Source organism: Rissa tridactyla, chromosome 3 (genome assembly GCF_028500815.1).
Source record: "Rissa tridactyla isolate bRisTri1 chromosome 3, bRisTri1.patW.cur.20221130, whole genome shotgun sequence".
Lineage (NCBI taxonomy): Eukaryota > Metazoa > Chordata > Aves > Charadriiformes > Laridae > Rissa > Rissa tridactyla.
Window position 1 is genome coordinate 44,156,839 of NC_071468.1, and position 24,088 is coordinate 44,180,926.

A 24,088-nucleotide genomic window follows, 5' to 3' on the forward strand; every position below is an offset into this window, starting at 1 on the left:
TAACACTGTAATGAGGATAATCTCACATCCCCTTGGGTACTGGGAATGGGCCTCCTTTCAGGGTGCAGCACAGCATGCAGATCCTGTCTGCAGAAGGGTTGCCCCATTGTGGGCATTCATGCTCTTACAGGATTTTCTTAAAAGAAAACAACTGTTAATCACCTCTGCTGTCAAACAAAAACGATGTTTGCATGAGAACTTCCTGCTGAACTTTTAGATAAAGGTGAGGTCACACAAGTGGTGTAATTGCCATTACTGAGTGGGAGCTGCCTACCTGCTCCTCTGTTACAATCATCCAGATAAGTTTATCCTGCGGCCAAGGCACATGCGCAGCACAACTCTGTCCTGAAGGCCACACCAGCACAGCCGAGGGCAGGTCCTACTCAGGTTAACTGGTCTGCGTATCACTCCTCCATGTGGAAATGGTCCTCCAGTCAGCATTGCTATGCCACCTTGGAGATACTGGAGATGGTAAGTGAAACAAGACAAAATATGGACCAAAAAGGGAACATAGCTACACTTGGAGAAAAGCTGAGTTCACAAATGTTTTTATTTATGCTTTTTATACATTAAATCTGGTAATTTATCTTAAACAGTCTTAGGGTATCTCTTACTCTTGAAATTGCTTCACTCTTTTAGCAGCTGTTCGGATAAATAGGAACACCCCCCAGGCACGTATTGACAACCAGCAGCAACTTATTTTAAAAAAGAATATAAAAATTAAGACTGACATTTGTATGGAAAACTGAATAGGAACTATTTGTTTCAGACAGATAGATAGTATTTTAATACAAGACTGCAAAAGGGTTCGTTCTCTATTCCACTGATGAATATCCGAGTCTCATCTCAGCTGAAACTCTGCCTGGAGTACGTGGGTTCACACATTTTTAAAACATGAAAAACACAAACATCTACTTCAGTCCCTGAGCAATCTCAACTCAGTTGGGAGCGATTTCAGATCAAACAAGCTTCCAAAAGTTCACACAATTGGAAGCAGCTAACTCATTTACATTTGTTTCAATTTGGAAAACTAAAAGCTAGAAATGCTCCTGTATGTTTGATTTAAGCCACTTGTTAGCATTGAACGTGACTTAACCATGAGTGTCAGAGAAAGTACTACTGCAGCAGCATATGAAGTAGTAAGATCAAATTCCTCCTTGCCTTTTGCTAGTACCGATGGGCCAACTGTTTGCTTAATCCAGCCTCAGTAAAAAGGTTATAGTTGCTAATACAAACTAAAAAGCAGAAAAGCATAGTTCAAAATTTTACTTTAAATGAATTACCAATGTCCCTTTTGGGAAGGATAACCATATCTTCAGATCCTATTTCAGTCTTGTTTCTGCTTCACAATATTGAATGTATGCTATCAAGGAATGACAAGTAGTAGTTTAACTTAAACATACTGCGTGCATTTGTTAGACACAGTATGATGCAGCATTTTCATATTGCTAGGTTCACTAATACAGGAGATTTATCTGAGCAAATACAGGAGATTGATCTGAGCAAACACTTACTTAGCTTGCCAGGATAGTGTACACTAGAGGAGGATTTAATCTCGCAGTTAGCAGTTCTGGTACTCGCCTTACTCAAGTGAGGCAGATGCAGAAGCCTAGATAGATAAAGGCAGGCTCAGCACAAGTCAGCACCTGTTTGTACTTGACAAGGCGGCACTGTCATTAGAAGAGGTTTAATTCTTTTAGTACTGAATGAAAAGAACTACCACCTCCTCACATCTAACAATTGAACGTCTCCCATGATTTCCACTACGTTGATCTTTTCAAGTTGTTTAAAACGATGCTTGTACTCCAGAGTGTGAACACCATTAACAGCAACTTTGAACTGGTGGGCATCACAGAAAATGATAAGCTGAAAAGCAAGAAGAGAAACAGTTTAACTTCTAAGCTCAGGTGAGGTAAGACATGAAAAACCACCTGATGATCTAAGCTAGACTTGGGCAAGCCCTGCTTCTGTTACAGAGAATGTTTCATGCAAAAGAAACATTAAGAAAAGTGAAACCAATAAAATTCATAGAATATCTCAAGTTGGAAGGGACCCACAAGGATCATCGAGTCCAACTCAATCCAATTAAAATTTGTTCTGAGCACAGGCTGAATTCTTGCCACTACTTAAAAAGAAAACTGTCATTAAAACCAAGTCAAATCTCCGCTCCTTATGGTCCCATTTAATCCTAAATATTCTCAAGACACTGAAATGCAGGAATGGCAGTTTTATTTAAATCTGTGTTAGTGACATGACATTTAAGCACCAATCCTTTTGGCAGATTTACCAGTTTGACGTTGTGTTTTAGTTAATCTTACCTCAAAGTACATCCCTGGACTGAAAGGGAAATTGGCCACTTCCCTTTCTTCTTCTCCCCAGCTGTCATGAAGGTATGAGTTTCTTACAAAAACTTTATTTTTCATTCGGGGATTCAGATGTAATGCAATGTCCTTTGAGTCACTTGATTTCAGATTTATCGTAAAGCTGGAAGATATTTTTTAAAAGTTTACTATATCAAGGCTTTATAAACATGAGGCAGTAAGTAGTCCATGCTATTTACGAAGCCCCTAGCCAATACACAGAACTGTTCTGGAGACAGGGCTGTTGATTCACCTGAAGAACCAAGTAGGCAGTTAACACGGATTTGTCTCCTTCGCACAGAGGCCTTTGCTGGAGGCAGCAAATATAGGACCTGACCCTGCCAGATCTGCTTCATCATTCAGCTTTCTGTTCATGTATCAGCAAGGAGGCATTCAGCCAAGTGCTGCTCCCCTATAGCACTCAGGAAGCAGCATTCGTTCTCATGGAAACACACAGTGCTACTTGCTCCACTTTCCCTTCACTCCAGCGTGGAGTGGGAGTCTTTGTTTTACCTAAAGACATATTCTTTCTGCCAACAAACTGGTTAGACTCTACGGAAAGTTTAAGGTCGCTGGACATTTACGATTGGTGGGACACCATGCATACAAAGCATTACTTTGTAGGTAGCGTAGCTCTGCCCAGGCCCAATGAATACTCTGCAATCTCTGACACATCCGCAACACAGGGTTCCTAAAGGGGACCTCTGGAGAAGGGATCAGAGGGAAGAGTCATCCAAATTAAAATGAAAGCTTCAACCTGTGGCAAAGACCTGAAGAAGAAATATTCCTGCCCCCAAAATAACTCCAGCTGTCAGGTTATTTCCCTCCTCCGAGAAGCCTAAAATTGCTTAGTCCAGATACGAAATATGGCAACAGCCACGTTTCCAAGCTGTAAAGTCCTCTTTCACCGAGAAAAAGGAACATCTACAACTGTGTAAACTGAGTGAAAGACATTAAATAACTTAAAAACTCTATAAAAATCTCTATGTTTAAAAGCACAAAGAGCAGACAACCTACAATGCTTTAACTAACACCCAAAAGCCTCTTCATGCTTATAAGTAGTACATTCAGCACTTGAAATATGCTAGTAAACTTTCCAAGCCAAAAGAAGGAAAACAAATGCTCCTATCTAAGTATTAATTATCCTGTCCAATTTAAAGTCCATTCAGACTTTGTTGGTAAGATTTCTAGACCTTGAGTTACAGTATTAATATGAACTCTGAGTTCAGCTGCAGCGAATACATGTGCTCTGAGGAAGCAGGAGTGCAATGCATACACAGAGCACAAAAAGCATGCTTCTCATCATTTCCACTAATTGATTCATTTTTAGGCATGTTTCTCCAGAGCCAAAACCACCCTTCAAGCAAAGGGCATGCTCAAGCATAGACATTTCTTCAGCTCCATTTCGACCGTGTTGCGCTCCCCTTCCCTCCCCCTTTAACTCATGTTGGGAAATGTCTTCTTTGCAACCCGTTGTTCCTAATTTGCTATCAAAATTACAGCTCATACTCCCCTACCGGCTTTTCATCACTCAACTGTTGTCAGTTAGGCACCTTCATGCTTCTATAGTCCCTCAGGAGGCCATGCAAGAAGTAATCACAGAAACTTTGCAACATGCAGCACTGAGCACACCAACAACTCACCCAACTTGCTCATTTTCCATCTACTTCTGCCAATGCCCTTACTCTCGGATCTCTTTAGAATAAAAGCTGTCCTTGTACGATACATGTGCTCAGATGCCTTGCACAATCGAAACCCTGAACAGACACACAATCGTGTGAACGATGCCGGTTTAGTAGGTAAGACACTCAGGTTTTACCTCCACTTTTCACAACGGAGCTGCTCTCTAAGTCCTCTCTAAAGCGGCATCTGCAGGTTCCTGACAAAACTGCACTGCAGTTTCAGATGATTCCAGATGCAAAGTTGCAAGTCAGTAAGGATATACTAAGACAATGGAAAAGCCTACTCATTCTCAAGAGTAGCTCAGTTAAACAGCAGAAAAATTCAGTATCTCTTACCTCTTTGGGTTTTTATTCACTTCTCCTTTAATAGCAACTGTGCATCCTGGACAAAGTGCAGCATCAAGTTTCTCAACGTAAGGAACTCCCTGAAAGTACAGCACCAGTAAAAATTTTGACTGTGACTTACTTTTTTCAATATACAAGCTGAGCTTTACTATGGCAGGAAGAAATTTATGGATATGCCCTTACAGCTAAAGTTATTCCTAACAGCATGTTCTGCGATACTAATACTATAGTGGAAAAGTTACACTGAGATAAACATATGAATGTCTTGCATTTTTTCTTTAGAACCTCAGGTTCAAAATAAACATTATTTACAACTACGTCTGCCACCACTAATGGTGCAAGGAGATGAAAGAGGAGAAAAAAAAACAAATATGAAACTCTCTGCACTAATATAAATTTGTATCACGTAATTATGTGATACAGACATGCTGACCTCTCCTCTCCAAAAGCTTCAGTTATGCTTTTAAAAAAAAAAAAAAAAAAAAAAAAAAAAAAAAGACTTGTGCTAGGTGTGTAGTCCACAGTGGCGTAAGTTCTAGATGTAGGGTCACTGAGTATTCTGTCCTCCTGGCACCAGTTCATAATGATAGACAGTGCAAGTATTTTATTTTTATTTGCCTTTTTTTTTTATATCCTGTTAGTAGTTAATTTTGATCAGGGAAAAGGAGTGAATGTAGAAGTACTTCACCTTTATTTTTTTGTTCAAGTCCACCACTTGCAAATGACAGTACTGCATGTTATTTGGTTTTGAGAAGACTGAAGAAGGCAGACTGTCAAGTGACAAGGCAACTAAAATCATAGCACTCACTGCAACTTCACCTTCTCCACAAATTCTATTTGCATATATTCCTAGCCTCCATCCCCTTTTCAGTTTGAGTGTGGTCCTTACTCCAGCCTGGATACCATGCACCTGCACAGCTTTTTGCAAAAAGATGAGCGCTCGCTCTGTCTATGCTCCACACTTAGCTGGGTGCGAGTTCCAACCCTAAGGTGCGATCCAGCCACCCGAAGCGTATACAAGGTAAATGTGGATCTGTCAGCAAGAGGAGGATGTAGCCAGACGGGTTCCACGATATGCACATTAACTTAAGGCCATTTGGCGCAACATGACGGTATTCCCTAAGGCAGAGAAAATTAAGTATGCTTATTTGAAAAATGTTTTTAATGTCATTTGGTCTTTTAAGACTGTAGGTACCTCACTTTTTATTTTTGTGTTTATGGCTGTGGATGCTGCCATAAAAAGGTTGCTGCTGCAGTCTTTTGCATTTTGTATATGATTTTACAAATAGCCTCACTTTTACTAGCAGCAGAAAAGAGGATTTCTCTGTAACAAAACCTCACTGATTATCATCTCCCAGTAGATTCTTCATTCCCTTGTTCTATGCATGTGTTTTCATGAATAACTGAGATGTTTTTATTTCAATTTTTTCTACTCTTCACATTTACCACAAGTCTACATGAGACACTTACAAATTGTGAACCATCTGGCATTTCCCCCTACAAGAGAAAACAAACAACATTAACTATCTTATCAGATAACAGGAAGATTCATTCAACCTTTTACAATGACAGGTACATTTTCTGTGTTTATCTTTGTTACTCCCAGACATGATGGCTGAGAGCCTTGTAAAGACTGCAGAAAGAGAGATATTCAGATGTCATTGCTCACATCGTGGAACTTTATGTTAAAGTTGGTTTAGAACCATATATGGATCTGTGCTGCTTTGAAGGGTGAACTGTTAACATGAAAATCTGGGGCTATGGTAAAGAAAAAAAATAGCCAAACCCCTAAAAAACAAGGGAAAGTCCTGAAGATAATTGTTGAAGCCAAATCGAGATTTCTAAAGACCACCTCATTACAGCAGTTTGAATCCTTATGTAAGTCGGAGCACTGTTAACCCCTTAGCATCCGAGGGTACCCACTGAGCTTTCCCTACTGGGGTAGGAATACCAGCAGGGAAAGCCCATGCAGGGGACCTTGGGATTCTAAGCAGCCCCCTGCATCCCTGTCCCTTCCCCTGGGAAAGGCATATCAGCAACATGGCCATGCAGGGAGACAGTTCCAGCCTAGCCCTGGCAGATTCCATCTTCAGCTTGTTTATTTCAATACAAGCCTCCCTCTTCCTCCTCAAAAGAGTATATTAGAAGCAAAGACAAAGGAAACAATTGCCATTCTCCATTCCTTTCTTTCCCAAAAGATACAGCATCAGCAACCACAGACTAAAGCAACTCTGCTTTGTTTTGTGCTTGGGATAGAAACCAACCTACAGTGTCTGCTTGCCCACAAGCTCTTTTTGGAGTCAGTCAGCTTTGAAGCAACATGGCCAAGTGATGGGGCCCACAAAACTCTATGCATAGGTTTTGCAAATAATCAGTGACTAGACCTATCTTTAAAGTTTAGATCCCATTTCATTCAGGCCCAAATCTCCACCTTCCATCAATACAGTTATTAGTCTGCTGACCCAAGTTAGACCTGATGTTTGTCAGCACCAGACCCAAGTTTTACATACAATATAGTGAGGATGGGGCAGAAGAGACCCAGAATGTCACACAGGAGTAGGTAGGCTGCCTTAGTGAGTGGCAGGAAGAAAGGGAAAAGGCATTCACCTTCTGTACCTCCCTGGAATTTATCACCTTTCATTTCTGCTCTAGAAGTCTCACCCTTCCAGAGCAGAAGGATCTTTCCTTCTGCACAGGGGAAAACATCTTGTTCAATTCCTCCCTGTTGGTTTACTTCTTCTATCAGAGCTGGCAGTTGAGAGGAAGCACAGCACTGCCTGCACTTTATTTTCACTGCAGTTTGGTCCAAGTGCAAGTCAAGCCACAAGGCCTTCTTGTGAAAAAGGACATTTCTTCTCCCCCCAGAAATAAACATACACTCCTACTTACCACTTAATTCAATAATTCAGTCGTTTTAGCAGGAAAAACAGGGTTATGTGTATAAGCAGTTCCAGCCGTGGCTGAACTTGGAAACTGGAAGCCAAGCCACAAGTTACAGGCCTGGCTGAACTCGTCACTTAGAAGCACTGAATACTGAGAGTTAATTTGGAGCTCCTGCAGTATTTGAAAAGTCTAATCCATTCCCAGACTCAGTATCTGTCCTGTTAACTTTGTAAGCTGTGAACTTTGTCAGCCTTCCGCCCCTAACCTCAAGACTAAAAAAGGAAGACAGAGATCCTCACATGATACTCGCATGTTCAATTCTGGGGAAAAAAAGTCCTGTTACTGACATTAGACTGTGTAGCCGCTTTTCTTTACTTCCTTTTCACCATAAAGCCTACTCTAGTTTAGCAAGACAGAGAAAAGCAACTAACAAGTCATCTATCTATATAACTTACATTGGAAACAAAATCTACAGTTTTGATCTGCACTTTGCCATATATTCCAAGAGTATCTATTCTTTCAAGGCTAATTCTGTGGTTGTAGAGCAGCAAGTGCTTCTTATTTACAGTCACCTAGAGATAGGAAACAAAACAGGAAAATTGTATTAAACATTCATCACACCAGCCAGATATCAAATTATATGCATGTATCTCTGTTTTACACTGTTTTGGTACAAAGCAGGGAGTGTCCTAGAAATTTCAGAGCAATTAAGTTCAGCTCATCCATGATGAGCTCTCCATTATGAGAGGGGGAATTTATTTGACTACACTAAAATTTGCATTTCATACCTTTTGTTTCAATCACCTGATCACTCACCAGGTACTGTCAACCTAACAGAGTCTATTACTGCAGTCTAACAGAGAAAGACAAACACACCTCACAAGTTTCCTCGAAAAGGATTGTCCCAAAAGAGGTTTGCCCTAAGGTCAGCGCTTTGCACATAAGAAGGGAAGGGTGGAGTAGCCATTAGCCATGGCAGGAAGTTGCTTGCCTATTCATCCAACTTAGAGGGAAACAATACAAAATCAAACATCTGATTTACTTAGCACCTCTTTAATAAAAGCTTCTAAACTTTTCTGTAGTTAGACTATACCTATGTAACAGAGAAACCAAGGCTTCCAACTATTTATTGTAAGTATACAAAATACCGCTCTTATTAGCCTGACAACTGGCCATGGATAAAGAGTTGACCCAGACTCACCTGGAATTTATCCTTTAAAATCATGATGACAATCTCAAATGACTTCCCTTTTTGAAAGGGCATCTCGTAAGTGATCTCCTCCCAGCCCCATTTTTCCCTCTCCAGTGTGTTGCAAACAACGCAGCCAGACCTTTTGAAGCGGGGGTTGAAATGAAATGCCACATCAGCTCGAGGCTTTATGCTACTGCCGCACTGTAAATCCACCTGGAACCTAATCATAAAAATAGGACAGCTCAGTCTGTCAAGAAATCACCTAAAAGTTCAATACACTTGTGTTTTACTGTGGAGTCTCAGAACAGACAAATACAATGAGTGCTGCTGTATGAGGGGAAAAAACCCAAACATATATTTGTCCAACTCATACACATTTGTGAAAGATTCTCCCATGATTTATTGCACCGAATTAAAATATTTAAGTATTTATTTAATGGTCATCATTCACATCATGTAAACTCCTCACTGTGTTCACCACCTTCCCTCCCATCATCTTCTGTAGAATAACCAAATGAACCCTGGGCAAAGTCAGGGAACAGAACCCCCATACTGGACACATGCACTCGTTCATACCTCCTTATCCCAGTTAAAGTTATTTACTTCATGCAACACAGTCATTATCGATTTTGTTAGTCTCAGAGAATCTCTTGAGACAAGCAGACATGCTATGACAGGGAAAAAAACCCAAACATTCTCAAAGCAAGCAAAGCAAAAAGAGAGAAGAGAGGATCATCAGAGAGCAAAAAAACAGTTGATCTTCCACCTCTCATCACAAAGTTTTCATTAACCACTTAAGCCTGTATTCACTTTGATACCACCACAAGGATTTAAATCAAGCCTTTGTGTGCCATCATAAGTAGAACCCTGGAAACATTTTATCCATAACACACTTGTTCACACAGTGACACTGCAAAAAGTGACACTGTAGCCACTACCTGTCTGCATCATCAGGAACAGTCCCATGTATCACAATCAGCTCTCCAGGAACAAGGCCACCAAGTATTGTGCCAACATATGGAATGATCTAGAAGAGGGGAAAAAAGATTTAACAAGATTCAAATAACATTTTGTGATGGAGGCAAAAAAAACCCCAGAACAGTTTTAAAAATAATATTGTAATACCTAATTATGCTCTAGCACATTAGAAGAAATACAACTAGCATTTTATTTAAAAGAAACAGTAGAGAAGCACCAAATACCCACCAAAACAGGAAGGAGAAACCCAACAGAGTTTTACCTATGAAAACCAAGCTTCTCAGATAAAATTAAAACTAAAGTTTCCAGCCTTCATTCCTAGTTCTCCAAGGAAGAGTGGTAATATTTTATTGCCTTGCTTTTAATAGAGTATGAAGAGAATTCACTTCAAATTAGGTCATTGTCAAGGGCTGATAATAGTAGCCCTTTGCTGGTAGCAGTAGCCCCTTCTACAACCCTTCTGATCCTGGACTACAGCAGCTGCCTTTTTGCTTGTTCTTGGTCCATTTTGGAAAACAGTGATGGGAAAAGAAGAGACTATGTCACAGTGTCTTCTTAGTAAAAAGTACACAACAAACACAAAAAAATACCTCATTGTAATGACCTAAGACCTGCAAGGTGCACTGAAATAGCCCTGTTCAGGAGTCTGGGTCTTTATGGTGTCTATGGTATGCAGTCTGGCCCCGCCTATTTTTTCTTCCACATCAATAGCTGGAAAAGGTAACACACGCACGTTACGTGAAATGGCAACATGGCAACAAGCCATGTGAGGGGACATGTCAATTAAAATAAAAGCCCCAAACGCCCCAGCACAGCTCTCTGGCAAAGGCTCAGACATGCTGACAGAAACCCTACCCTGACCGTCAGATGGTGCACCCAGAATTTCAGGGAGGGAAGGGGAGCACCTCAGTAGAAAACTGTGGAAGTTCACAGGAGACTGTGAGCTTTACCTGAAAGTAAAGCTATAATTCTGCATCTCATCACATGTGCTTTAGATTGAAAAATGAAGTAAATGGTAGCCAATATTGTATTTGCTCTGGTTAACAGACAAAAATTTCTGCCAAGGTTTTTTTTGTTTGTTTGGTTTTTTTCCCCAAAAAATCCCTGATCTATGGAACAGTGTATAAGATTTTAGGAGATCTTTGAAATGAAACACCAATTGCAAACAAGAGTCACGCTAATTTAACAAGAAAAAATGGACAGACTGAAAATACACTCTTGAATGGAACATTGGACCATGAAAAGACAAGCTGAGATTTATATGTATAATCATGCAAAATAGGAAGATATGAAAAGTGTTCGCTGACGCTTATTCTTGTGAATTTGTGAGGCGGGAAGGGGGAATGACAGCAAAAATTATCTAAATCCAGAATGTTGATCACTTCTGCCAGTAGATACACATCCTTTTCCGCCCTCTCTCCACTTCCCTTCTCAGCTACCCACATGTTGCACAAAACCTAATCTGCAGTCATCTTCTACGTCAGCAGAACGGACTTAAAGAACTTGCTTCTCAAGCGTAAGCTCACGAATAGTCAAGTTGGTTTAAGTCTCATGTATTTTTATTGACTTAAGCAGGTGCAGTAGAGGAGGACCAAAAAGTGAAATTAAGTGTTAAAACTGAAAGAATAAATAGGCTGAAATCCCTTCACTTACCGGCAGTAGCTTCACTCCTTAATATACAAGCTATACAGAAGAGGCTTGTTTTTATTCAAATAATAATAGCAATAATAATAAATAAAAAAAAACATATCTTGATTATTTTAGTTTTAACACACTGCTTCTGAGGGGTAGTAGCTCTGAGCAATGCAATAGAGTAATAAATTGCTGGCTGTCTCTAAAGACAAACGAGAGAAACAAACAAACCCAGGCCAGGGATGCTGGGACTCTAGTGGATCAAAGTTATTTACCCCTGGAAGAGAGCTGTAGCAAAAAAACCTTCTTTCTATTCAAATGGATGTTTTTATTTAAGAGGAAAGAATGTTGGCCCATCAACTCTTCAGAAGCTCAGACATACTATCCGCAAGGCCGTAACAGAGCATTTCCTGGGTGCAATACTACCGACTTAATGAGGGTTTGTCATCACAGAATGTGGCTATAATTTCCTCACGTCTCAAGACGTTCTTCTACTAGTTTTTCCTAGTAATGCTTGTGACATCACATGATCTACCAGCATCCTGGCTCTCTTTCAGACCTCCAAAAATTACCTCTGAAGCCAATTGGTCAATGCCAACTGAGTTTGAGAGGTCTCGAAGACCAAGTTCTTTGTAACATCTGCCAGTTTTCATAAAACAAGAGGACAGATTATGGTCTTACCGAGGAAAGGACTGTGATAACACAGTTTTCACCCAGCTTGCTGGGTAGCAGACAGCTGCCCCACCAGATGGGGCACGACAACATTTCTTGACAAATGGGTGTAGTAAAGGGCATAAAGAGGAAAGCAGGATTTTCTGCATGATTCAGAACAGTACAGTAGTGAAGAAATAAGTCTCAGACTCAAACCTGTAATAAAGCTCTTAATCTTCATAGCCTGCCCTCCTCCATCCCTAGTAAGTACATCAACCTGTGATATCACACAGGTTACAGAATCACAGAAGGGCTGATGCTGGCAGACACCTCTGGTGTCAATGCCTTGCTCAAAGAAAACTTCAGATAGAGCAGGTTGCACGTGGCCTTATCTGGAGGCTGTCCTGAGGTCATCAGCACTCTCTTTCCCACCTCTGCCTCCATATTCCAATCCCAAAACTTCACACTTATTCCTACCTTAGACTCTTGACCCCTAAGCCCTAGTTTACCCCTTTATATTCTCCAGCCTGGTCTTGTCACCCAGCATACGCATCAATTCCCTTGCAGCCATTCAATTTTGATGAACTCTTACTGTCTCCCTTACACCCATTATTTGTCCTAAACCCTTCCTTATCCTCCTCTCCCACCAAAATCCCCATCTACCAACTTTCATCCTCCCTTTCCTTTTGCAGTTCAGTCCTTCTAGTTAATCTCCACATAGCTTTCTTTCCTCTCACAGCTGGGTTCTTTGAAGAAAGTTGAAGCTATTCCCACGTCATCCCTCACTCTATCCACTTTGCAAGCAGTGAACGTATAGTGGGATTGAACAGAGTCACCAAGGGCACAGGCGTGCATCAGTGAAAAGCTGCAATAGATAAGGAAGTCCTGTGCAGATCTGCACTACTGTATACTTCACATAGATACTCTACAGACTTTGATATTTTTACAGAATTTTAGCACAGGATGTTAAAAATATTATTTCCTGCAGGCTCAAAGGAACTACCTTTTTAAAGATACAATGAAAAGCACTGCTCCAGCCCACTCCTTTAGCTACATGCTAGTGTCAGACTGCTGACAGATCATGAGAATACTAGAGCTTTTCAGAGAAAGTCTCCAGATGCTAAGCTATGCAAACAACATTCCATCAAATCCACTCTCTGCAATGGCTGAATGGTGTTAGCTCAAGTCTTCCTTACAAAACATGATTTATTGTAAGGTAAGATATCAACTATTGAAAAAGATTCCAAGTTTAATAGTTGAGACTGAAGCTACAAGCACCCATACACAAACAAACATGTCATGAGGGCTGACAGGCACCACCCATGTTTACAGAGAATTAGGAGTGAAACCACTGCTTATCATACTTTCACTTTCAATCCAGCACATTCTGTGAAAATGCCAGACATCCAATAAGCTGCATATGAAAAGGGATTACCCTCCAAGGCCAACAGAACTTCCTGTTTTGGAAGTCCTGTGCATTACATGTCCATTTGATTACAGCACAATTTGTAAACACCATCAGCTACTAGTGTTACCTGTGACATTCTTCCTCAAACACCTGAGCAACACAAAGAGTTCTCAGTGACAGCCCACACTGTGCAAAACAGTATGAGTACTAACTATTGACATAAAACAGCCAAGTCCCATTTCCCAAGGGAGGAGTTGTTGATGTGACAGGGGAGTTACCGGGCTACTGATTGTCTTCTGTGGTCCGTCCAAGGACATCATCTTCCCTCCTCCAGGTTAAGTTTGTCAGTTCTGTGTGACCACTGCTGGAGTGTATTTAAAGGATTCACTGGTCAGGCAGCACCAAAGGAGGGATCCCTTCAAAAAACCAAAACTTTTAATTAGAAAGAAACAAATGACACTACATGTAGTGAAACCCTTCAAGGTATAACTTTAAACAGCACAGGAAATTATACAAACATCTTTCATTTCCAATAAATTTGCTGGGGTTTTGAAATACAAGAACTAAGGGCTTGCTTAAAGAAATAAGGTGCCACCCTAACAAGGGACAGTGCACACAGGTACGAAATGTCATCAGCAGCTTCCTGAGATATATCGAGATAGAATCCTGTATACTGAGATAGAATCCCATGTAAAAATCACTGTACAGAGGAACACATGATAACTCAGTGCCCCTCAGCTGGGCCCTAATAGCCCTCCACTTGCAGCTGACACTTGCCTGCAGACAGTGAAAAGATACACAGTACAAAAGCAACATTTCTGTTTTCTTTAACCCTTTCTGTGCTATCCCCAGATTTCCCAAGGCAGACAAGACCTAGGTCTTGCTTTTTCCAGTTTTATCTTATATAAAGTTAAGAGATACTAGGCAAAAACATAGCAGGGAAGCAAAGGGTGGTTTATGTTTCTTCCTCCAACACACACAATCCCTGAACTCCTCAGATAACTAGAGGAGTTTGTAAAACTTGCATTAAATGCATAGCATTAATAAGAAATGAAACAACAACTTGGGAGTATATCCAGATACACTATAATTCCTTTAGCAAGCCTTCTAATGAAGTGACCAGAATTCAGGGCCCAACTGAAACTACTAAGCAATTATTTCTTGCACATTCTGGAGAAATAAAGTAACATGCAAACTGTGTGGTGATGACAGGCAGACAGGGAAAAAGTCCAAGGTGAGGGTTCTAGCATCATTACTGTGTGACAACTGTTAGCAACATTAAAAGAAGAAAAAAAAAAAAGAACCAAAAACAATCAAACCACCACCGCACAAAAAACCCCAACATCTGTGACATGTTCCACAGGGCCCTGTGATTAACCATCTGCAATGATTCAACAGAGTGGCCCATTGCAACATCTGGCTTATCTTGTGGGAGATTTGGGCCAGAGGGGTATTAATTCCCCTACTTAAGGCCAGGGCCTAGAATGCAATTCAGAGAACATAAGGTGCCTACACTGCATAACTATTTTGCCCCTTTGGTATTCTCATAGGATACCACCATCAATTCACAACAGGAATACGCAAAGGCAGGCAAATTTCATTATTTTCATTTTTAAAAGGAGGAAATCAAGACCAAAGCAAACAATAATTCTGACTTTAGCATTGCAAAGTCCAATACTAGACCCCAAAAAATGAAACCCATGCCTACAACACAGTGTCCAGCAGCCTGCTAACTGATTTCCCTGGGTGTGCAGCAGCAATCTAAACCCTGTGGACAAAGGGCCCTAGAACAGAATGGACTGTCAGTCTAGGCAGACTGACAGTGGCACTATGGCAAAGTGACGGGTTGAGGGGTTTATTGTGACCTTTTCAATAAAAAGCTAACAAACAAAAATGAGGGAAAGCTGCAATTCAGGCGTTGTTTCACAAAACAGGAGATGGGCATGCAACTAACTGCAAGGTTCTCCTGTAACCTTCTATCAGAAGTACATGTTACACCAAAGTTTAAGACTGCAACACTGTAAGTTACAGTTTCCTGACTACACTTTTAGAAATGAGAGAGATACGTACACTTTCCCACTCATTGCAAAGCAGTTGCAAACCTCTTCAACAACAAGAAAAAAAAAAAAAACAAACAAAAACCAGGAAAACCGGAAGGCCAACAACCAGCTTTTATGCTGTCCCTCTATGACATGCAGAAGATATCTTTCACGAGGGTAACTCAGGTTAGACTTTACACCAAGGCAAACAAGACTTCTGCAAAGAGAATAAGCGAGATACCTTCTGGATATTTGCAAGCAATTAGAGCACAAAACACTAGTGGCGTCCCCCAGCTATAAACCCGACACTACAGCACGGTGGAAGGACACAGGACCGGTTTCACCCAGAAACCTCGTCCGTAAAGCACCCCGAGAAAGCCCCGGCTCCTCCCTCGGCCCCGCCAGGGAGCGGGCCCTTCTCCCCACAAACACACACGGGGCGGAGGGGGGGGGGAAGGGGGGGTTGCTGCTACTTTTACCCGCCGGTTCCCCCCTCACGGGAAGCTCTTTCTTTCTCTCCACAACCCACCTCCGCGACTAGCACCGCCTGCAGACCCGCCGGCTGAGGCCGCCCGGCGCTGCCATCTCCCCCCGCCAGCTGCCCCGGCTCCGGTCCGGCCCCTCCCAACGGCTTCCGGCCGCCTCCAACGTCAGGGCGGACGCCGGTTCCGCCCCGGGCCTGGTCGCCCCGGTCCCACCGTGCCCGGCTCTGCTACCCCGGGAGGGCGCCCGGCTCCCCGGGTGTGTTTGCCGTGAGCCGGGAGGAAGGGACGGCGGGGACCGGCGCAGAGCGCTGCCGGGCCCGAGCCGAGCCGCCCCGCGGGCCCCTGCCCCACCCGCCCCGGACGGACGAGTGCTAAAGTAACAGCCCGGTCGCGAAGTTCATTCACCTCCTTAACGCTGCCCACAGGCTTCCCCCGCAAACCCTTCGCTGCTTCTGTGCTTCGTGTTTTGTCTGTAGGTCCCTTGTTGCAGCCTAAGCCCATCTCCTCCTAGCTGGACGCGATATCGAAACCTCTGTGACTGGTAACTCTAAGTCATTTGGGTAAATGACTCTTGACAAGACAATGGGATAGAAGGAACAAAAGGACCTACAAACAGGTAGCAGAAACTTCAGGGGGCTGATTGCCCAAGAAACTTGGCATGAAATGCGTCCTTAAGGTGAACTTGACTAATTACAGTATGAAAACCACTCACCCACTGAGCCTGCGCAGTAAATTAAGAGACAGTACCTTTAATTGAAGTGAGTGCGGGTCTTCAAGCAGAGGCGGGTATCCTAACTTCTAGAGGACATTTTACACCAATCAGCCTGAAGATAGGGAATTATAACCCCCAGTAAAATGTTGATAAACAATATGTTAATTATGCTAACTTACAGTGTATAAATGAATGACTGTTTCAATGCTGGGTATGCTAGCTTTGTGGACATATCCCCTAGCACCCTTTTCTGCGCAGAATTTCTAATAAATAGCTAATACTTCTATTGTGTGTTATTGACTTGCACACCAGGTGAACGATCCCATGAGTTTTAGGACTGCACTGTGACCTGACCCAAATGCAGTTTTCAAAGCCGACTGGGTCGTTTGTTGCTCCAGGACCGTGGAGTTTCTGAAACCTGGAAAACCTATACCCACCCCCAATATTATACCTGCAGCACCAACGACATGCTTTTATCCTCCTGTTCCCCCACAGGCTTCACTAAGGTGCTTTTGGCTGTTTCAGTGTAGTAAGCAGGTAGGGCAATGAAGTCTCTAGTAGTTTTACAGCTTTTGTAGCAACAAGCTGCTCAGAGAAGCAGTATTTAAAGCTCCCCCTATTCACAGGCTGGATGGGCGAAAGATAAGCACAAAAATAAAGGTTGCAACAGACAAGGCCTACAAAATTAAATCACTGTATACTATTCAATTACAGACATTCAGTGTTTCTTTGCGTTGCAAGGAGCAGTGCGCATGGCTACATAGCAAAGTTAGAATGGTATTCAGCCACTGTCGTCACAAAGACCATTTCCATAACTTAGCTAGATAATATCCAGTCTTCTACAATTACCCAGCACACAAAAAACCAAACCAAACCACCAACAACAACAACAAAAAACCAAAACCCAAACCATACCAAATCATATCTATTTGCTAGAGTTCTGCTAATAGTTGTAGGATTGCTGCTCTAAAGGGTACACCAGCTTAGCTATATCAGATCTGAAGGACTGATCCACAGAAAGGTATGACATTTCTTTTGAGGAAAACTGCAGAAATGAGCTATTCAGATTAAAGAGCTGCAAAGCAGATTGCTTGGGGAAAGACACCTTAGAATCATGCATGGTTTTGAGAGAGGACCAAGAACTATTGTCTGTAGTCAGGTGATAGCAAAAAGCCTGCTATTCAATTGTTCTAAAAATTTCCACTATACTTTTTTTAAAAGAGAATAAAGAAAAAGTTCTAGAGCCTGAACTACCACTTAGTTTTCCTTTGAAACTATTGTTCCAGGCATTCTAATTTAAAGAGTAAAAAATTTTGATAAAACCAGACTGACAGAAGTACATGAAATGCCTTCACTTCTCAGTATTAGAAAGCAACCTCAAAGCAGGTTTGAAGCACGTTTAGGTCAAACAACAGGGACAGAAAAGATGCTGAAGGGTTGTAATAAAAATGTAGCGATGCTGAAAGGAGGAGCAATAAGTGGAAGTGTTTCTAGAAGAATCACAGAAAATAAAGTTTTACTACTTCTGCCTCAGAGCTCTTCCACTTTTGGGAAGAAACAATGCAACGGAAACACAGTGATTTAAAGCATGCACCAGTTCTTTACTGAAGCAGAACAGCTGTTTGATTAACAGCCTTTGAGTCATAGGCAGTTTGTGAAATTTGCAGGAAAATCCCTATTTCAACTCCCAAACCAAATGCACCACTGACAATGAGTCAGGTTACAGCTGGAGCAGTCTTGCACTGCACTGCAGTTGTTTTATTCATAGACTGTCATTTTCCTGCTGATTTCTTGTAACTGCTATTTTTAGCATCATTTACTAATGGCAGTCATGACAGTAAATAGTAGAGTCTTCCCTTATTTCCACGGTCAAAGTCCTAATTCAGGCTTTTTGCTTTTAAAGCTACAATTTGACTTGCACACAACCATTGGAAGAGGCTGCCCAGGGAAGTGGTTGAGGCACCGCCCCTGGAGGTATTTAAAAGACGGGTAGACATAGTGCTTAAAGATATGGTTTAGTGATGGGTTTTGTCAAGAGTTTGGTTGATGGTTGGACTAGATGATCTGAAAGGTTCCTTCCAACCTAGGCAATTCTATGATTCTATGGCTGCTGGGACTCTGTTATTCTGTCTGGATACTCTGACTTCCCATGTTCCAGCAGAATTTTGCTTGCTGGAGAAACAGCAGTGCTTTGTCAAGACAGAGGCAGACAATTTCAAGCTGAAGCTAATTTAGCAGCTATTCTTGGACAAAAGGTAGCATTTGAGGGAGGAGCCTCTTAACCCTAAAAAATGTTACCTGCCTTTCCTGCCCCAACCACAGGAACTGGGAGAGGGAATATAAACACAAGATACCAGCAGTGCAGGAGATGCTGCTGCACGTCAGCTGCTACCATACCCAGCACTACTGGGTACAGCCTTTATGAACTTCCTGCTCATTTTCAGTGATAATTAGGTGATCTCCAAATCTTACATATTCCCTCTTGTGTACCAAGAACTGCCTTGATTCATCTTATTAAAAACTGCAGTGTGATTTTTTACAGATTTAGCTTTCCATTCCTTTTTCCCTTTCCACTTCAGAGAAGAGACAGACTTAAAACTTGAGAGCAGTGTCAGACCAAAACCCACTAATTAGGACAGACTGATGGTGTCTAGCGCCATTTTACACAGAGCTTTTGAATCTATGTGATTGAGTCCAATAGTGATAATTAATTTTTAGTTTAGATAACTATTGTGTTCACTGCGTCTGTTGTCAGCAAAACTGGATTTGTTACAGTCACCTGTGTAATTGTAGCAGGCTTCAGTGTAAGCTTCTGACAGCAACATAGGTCATGCTAAATAACAGTTAAAGCCCACTCAGAAATCTGTGAAAATGGAACTAAACTGATGACCAGCCCCCCTTTTTAACCCCTTGTCACATATTCAGTCAGGTGGCTTAACAAACACCACCTTATTGGATAGAGAAAGAAGAGTACAACTGTAGACTATTTTGAGCCATCCTGTAATTTCTTGGTAAAGGAGCTGCTGTGTTTGCTCCTTTTTTTCTGCAGTCAACACCTCATCTTACATCTGCACTTCTCCAAAGCAGAGGCTGGCGCCTTCCCTGCTGGGCAGCAGGGCTGCATCACAACTGCACCAGGCCCAGCAGCATTACAAGCTGCTCTGTCCTTTGAGAGTTATTTCAGCAGCGCTCTGGCTCTGCTAGCTGCCTTAGCTGTCTGCTGCCTTTTGGCTCTTGCTCCTGCTCTCCAGTTCCTCCCACTTTTCAGCAGAGCGCCAGAAAGTATATGATTACATGCTATCCTGCTTCCTCAAAGGAGACTTCTTAAACAGAGCCCCTGTTCTTGCTTCCCAGCCTATAACCTGTACCTCTTAGGGCAGCAAGTCATTGCCCAAAGTCAGAGTAACAGCATACACGGTCATACTTATTTGGCCCAATATTTTATACACAGTTCCAATTATAAAATTTCCGCCAATTAACAGTGAGCTACTTAAAAAAGAGCAGTCCCTAGACTTGACACAAATAAGCACCTTTCAAAACCTCTCATGGGCCCCTTTTTGTTCAACTCTCCTGCTCTCCGCAACTCAAAACACCATTCTTCCCCTTAAGTAAGAGGCTGCTTTTCCTTTTTAGGCCTATCCAGCATTTTCTGTAATAGGTTACTTGCAGTTTCTCAATCTTCAAATATGCTTATTTACTTTTCTTCCTAACCTATGTACCAAAGCCCAAAGTTATGCTGACTTTAGTCCAGGGGTAGGGTTGGGTGCCCCGCTGGCTACATTTGTCCTTTTTCTGATGCATACAGTACCATAACAGCTTCCTAAGTACTGCTGTTCTTTTGAGGTTGGTAAAAGACATCTGTGGTCTGGTGGAGACAAAACTGGCTCTACCACATCAAGTCCAAGGGTCACGTACCCACAGCCATTATAGAGAGTGGCCATCATGAGCTGCCTAGAGGAGCAGAGTGAGAACCGAGGGAAGCACGCAGTACAACACATTCAGCTTCTGACCATCATCCTTTTAGGACTTTCTGAATCAAAGGTTACAATTGCACCATCTTACTGAGTAAGCAGACAATGAATTAGCCCAATTCATTTTTAGGTCAATAACACCACTTTTGGGCTTCCACAACAAGATCCATGGCAGCATGTAGTATATTTTAATGAGTCACTGTCTGAATATTCTTCAAGTAAAATCCTGTCCAGAACCAGAGGCTTCTGCCCACTGTACATACCACTTATATGGTAATGCTATGACCATTCAATATTAATAACTTCAATGGCTCTCTGCAGGTCTTATCAATGGTCCTTAACAGGCTCGTAACACATTAAAAATATGGGTTATGACAAGTTTGTTTGTCCTCACTCAAAGCTAATGCATAAACACATTATCTAGCTTTGCAGTGAGGCAATCAAAGTAGGCTACTAGTTCCCATTAAGAAATGCACCCAGTGGAAGTTACTCGCAGCTAATCTTTTTTATATTGTTATGGGGTACCAGAATAATTAATTTCTTCCCCTAGTTAATACAGTACTAGCACGCTGTACTCTTCAGCAGAAATTTTATGTGGAAGGACTTCATATGATCTCAAAAGCCTGACACTGTGTCTTCCACAGCTTTAGTGGATTTGTGCATTACAACATTTTCTGATGGAAATTATTACCCTAGCTTTAGATTCAAAGGCTTTAGCCTTTAGAAAGGCTTTAGATTCAAAGTGGACATGAGTCACCACTTCTTGGTACACCTAGATTAAAATTTCAGTTGACAGCCCAGCTGGTTCAGCTGTTATTTAGTAACAAGTTAATCAGTGGCCTTCCATAACTCTTCCTTGAAATGTCAATACTTATCTCCAGTGATCATTCAGATCTTACAGTTTTCAGTATACAGCCTAAATGCACAAATCGTAGAAATCGCATGGAACAAAATAAAAAGTCTTCTTTTTTTTTTTTTTTTTTTAAACGGGCTTACCCATTCGAAAGCTTAAAATGCTACTGCTACTTCATAAACTACTAAGTAGTCTATTTTTTTGTTGCAATGGCTGCTTTTTAAGCCAAAAGGTTGAAGAGAAGCATAGAAGCAAACAAGATAGAGATTAGGTATGAAGGCCAAAGGACAAATGAGTTACAGAGAAAGCACTGGCCCTTTTGAAAAGCAATTATAGGCCATATAACTCTTAAGGCATACTTGCCCCTTCTTTTTTAAAATCAATGAGACAACACTCTAGGATTCTGAAAGTAGTCAGGATCACTTCTTCATCTACATTGCAACAGATACCAGGGCAAACCTGTGCCTGTGCCTGCCCTATCTCCTTCCCCCAGATGATGATCGAGCCACAGGCTACACAAACATAGTGCCTTAGACCATATCTACCTTGTGAGACTGAAAAAAGAAACATCACACATCTGTGCAAAACAAAAAACTGTGTGATGTTCTCCAAACTAGAGACTGTGACAAAACCCAAGAACGCCAGGACTACGCCTTCATGCCTTAGCTACACCATCATCCTTACTGAAGTTGCCTTTGGATCTCCCTGTAGGGTCTCTGCTGTTACAATGGGCTGCCTTGCCCTCAGCATTGCTGCATTTTCAAGGGAAAAATGAGAGGGCTGTAGTATCACCACTCACCACCAGATGGTAGGTGTTTTCTGATGGCTAGAGGGGAATAGGCTTTTAATAGACCTTTGAGTTGGTGAACTCCTCAGCTTCAGAGAAAGTAGAGACAAAAGTAAATAGGACAAAAAAAAAATCTAATAAACTATTTATGGGATCGTGAATGAACTGAGGCTTGAGAGGAGTGGGGGAAACTCACATATATTGGGCACAAACATGAAAAAAACCCTCAACTTAGACTCAAGATATTATTGCGAGCATAAGGATTTGGGTGCCCCTTTCTATTTCTTATCCTGGCTCTTCCTGTTAAGACACTTTTTAGTTTTGTTAGACGTGTTTTATGTCAGCAACAACATGAAACTTTGGTTATTTTGGAGACAAAAAGCATTCCCAAACTAAATATTGGGTAATTTTCAAGCAAACTCATAATTAAAAAAAGCACCCTTATGTGGATATGTAAAGTTGCATTATCTATCTCATGCTGTACACAGATACACAGAACATGTATTTTCCAAGTTACTAACACGTTTGACCTTGTTTCTGGAATTTTCTCAAAAAAGAAGTTGAAAGATGCAGCTGTAACTCACTAACATTTTCAGTCAAGGAAACTATTTCTGTACATACATCAGAAGAAAGCGAAAGTTAATACCACAGACATTACTTCTCACTAATTATTTCTGACAGAAGCTACTTCTTTCTCATCTCTTCTCCAGTTTTAATCCTCATCTTCATAGCACTGTGAAGACCAGTAAACAAAGCCTGAACAAAACCAACACACCAATACTCTTTTGTGTTGGAGTTAAAAAAGGCCAAAGCCAACCTTGCTGATCCCATCCTAACACAACTTGCGCTGCTTTATCTTTCTCACATTTAAGATTCTCATGCGACTGTCACTACCACAGTAACAAATACACATTTACCCCAACAACCTGCCTTAGAAATCAAGAATCACCGTTTTACAAAGGTAAAATACCAAGATCAAACGAACTAGTAAGTCTGCCCAGCTGTTTTAATTGCCCCTGCCCCAACAGAGGGTGCAGGCAAGCCTTTCCCAGGCCTGTCAACTCCTCTTTGCCATTAGTTTCTTCTAAGATGGAGTCAGTCCCAGTTCTTGGCCCAGGTACAGGCTTACAAATACTACAGACTCCACCTTTCCAAATAAATCCTTCTTAGTGCTGCCTGTAATCAGCATGTCTGACCAGTGGATCCATACTTTCCCTACCCAGCGAAGGCTAACAACTGACTATAGCAATGTAATCAGGACTAGCGGAGCTCAGTGGCAAGGAAAAGCACTTCAAAACAGGCAATAAGCACAAGTCCTCATTTAATGGTGCTCTGCCCTACTGTCCAAAACTGACCCAAAACTTAAGACTTACAAGATATATTGAAATTAGTTATGAATAACTAATTGCTTTTCCTTCATGGACAGAGAACACGGCATGCTGCAAAAATTGCAGAATTAGGCTGCTCTTTAAATTATTATAAATGCCATGCCCTTTCTTTGACCTTGTTTAGACAACTCTGTTCTCTAACAATTTCCAACTATGTCTGGCCACAAGTCAACACTGTTACGCTAACTTAAGCCACCATTAGGCAGAATTTACATTTTTTTCTACTTGCTAACATCTTGATTTGGAACTGTGGGAGGCAGTCAGGTCGAGACCGTGAAAAATATGCAGTCTCTTGCACAAAGCATTGCCCAGACTGAGCTGCAGCTCTCCATTATTCCATAGTGATTCAGGAAGAAGTATGGTTTACAGTTTCTGTACAACTTACTTACAAGCAAGCACCTGGGGCCATGCTGACTACCCTATCCTTTATGGTAGGCTTCCAAAGGACAGCCCTAAACCCATCTCACATTCCTGTCCACAGATCAAAAGGAAGTGCATGCAGCAAATAAGGCAACTGGACACTATCACCGTTTTGTTGAGGATGCTCCAAAGTTGACCTCACAGCCAAACTAAGGGCTCCTGGAGCACAGGACTGTACTTTTGCTGTTGAAGAACAAACACAGGTTCACTACGTCTTAGATAAAGCTGCAGGAATTAAAGAATATAGTGGTTTGGACATCTTCATAGAAGCTAAAGTGAGTGGGAAGGGCCACAGATTATCC

General features: G+C 41.7%; 1 protein-coding gene across 5 annotated transcripts; it reads right to left on the reverse strand.

The window, feature by feature from the left end:
* Window positions 1–770: 770 nt before the first annotated feature.
* On the reverse strand, window positions 771–15,860 carry LGALS8 (galectin 8). Of its 5 annotated transcripts, XM_054193836.1 has the most exons (10): window positions 15,700–15,839; window positions 15,313–15,387; window positions 13,410–13,546; window positions 9,401–9,489; window positions 8,472–8,682; window positions 7,726–7,842; window positions 5,858–5,884; window positions 4,379–4,467; window positions 2,319–2,484; window positions 771–1,866 (listed from the first exon to the last, which is right to left on the reverse strand). In XM_054193836.1, the coding sequence occupies exons 3-10, from the start codon at window positions 13,449–13,451 to the stop codon at window positions 1,717–1,719; spliced, it is 891 nt and encodes a 296-aa protein (XP_054049811.1). In that variant the 5' UTR covers window positions 13,452–13,546; window positions 15,313–15,387; window positions 15,700–15,839; the 3' UTR covers window positions 771–1,716. The 5 variants fall into 5 exon arrangements, with proteins under 5 accessions (XP_054049811.1, XP_054049812.1, XP_054049810.1 ...); XM_054193837.1 differs by lacking the exon at window positions 15,313–15,387 and having other exon boundaries at window positions 13,410–13,547; window positions 15,730–15,860; XM_054193835.1 differs by lacking the exon at window positions 15,313–15,387 and having other exon boundaries at window positions 13,410–13,547; window positions 15,700–15,849.
* Between the last annotated feature and the right edge of the window lie 8,228 nt (window positions 15,861–24,088).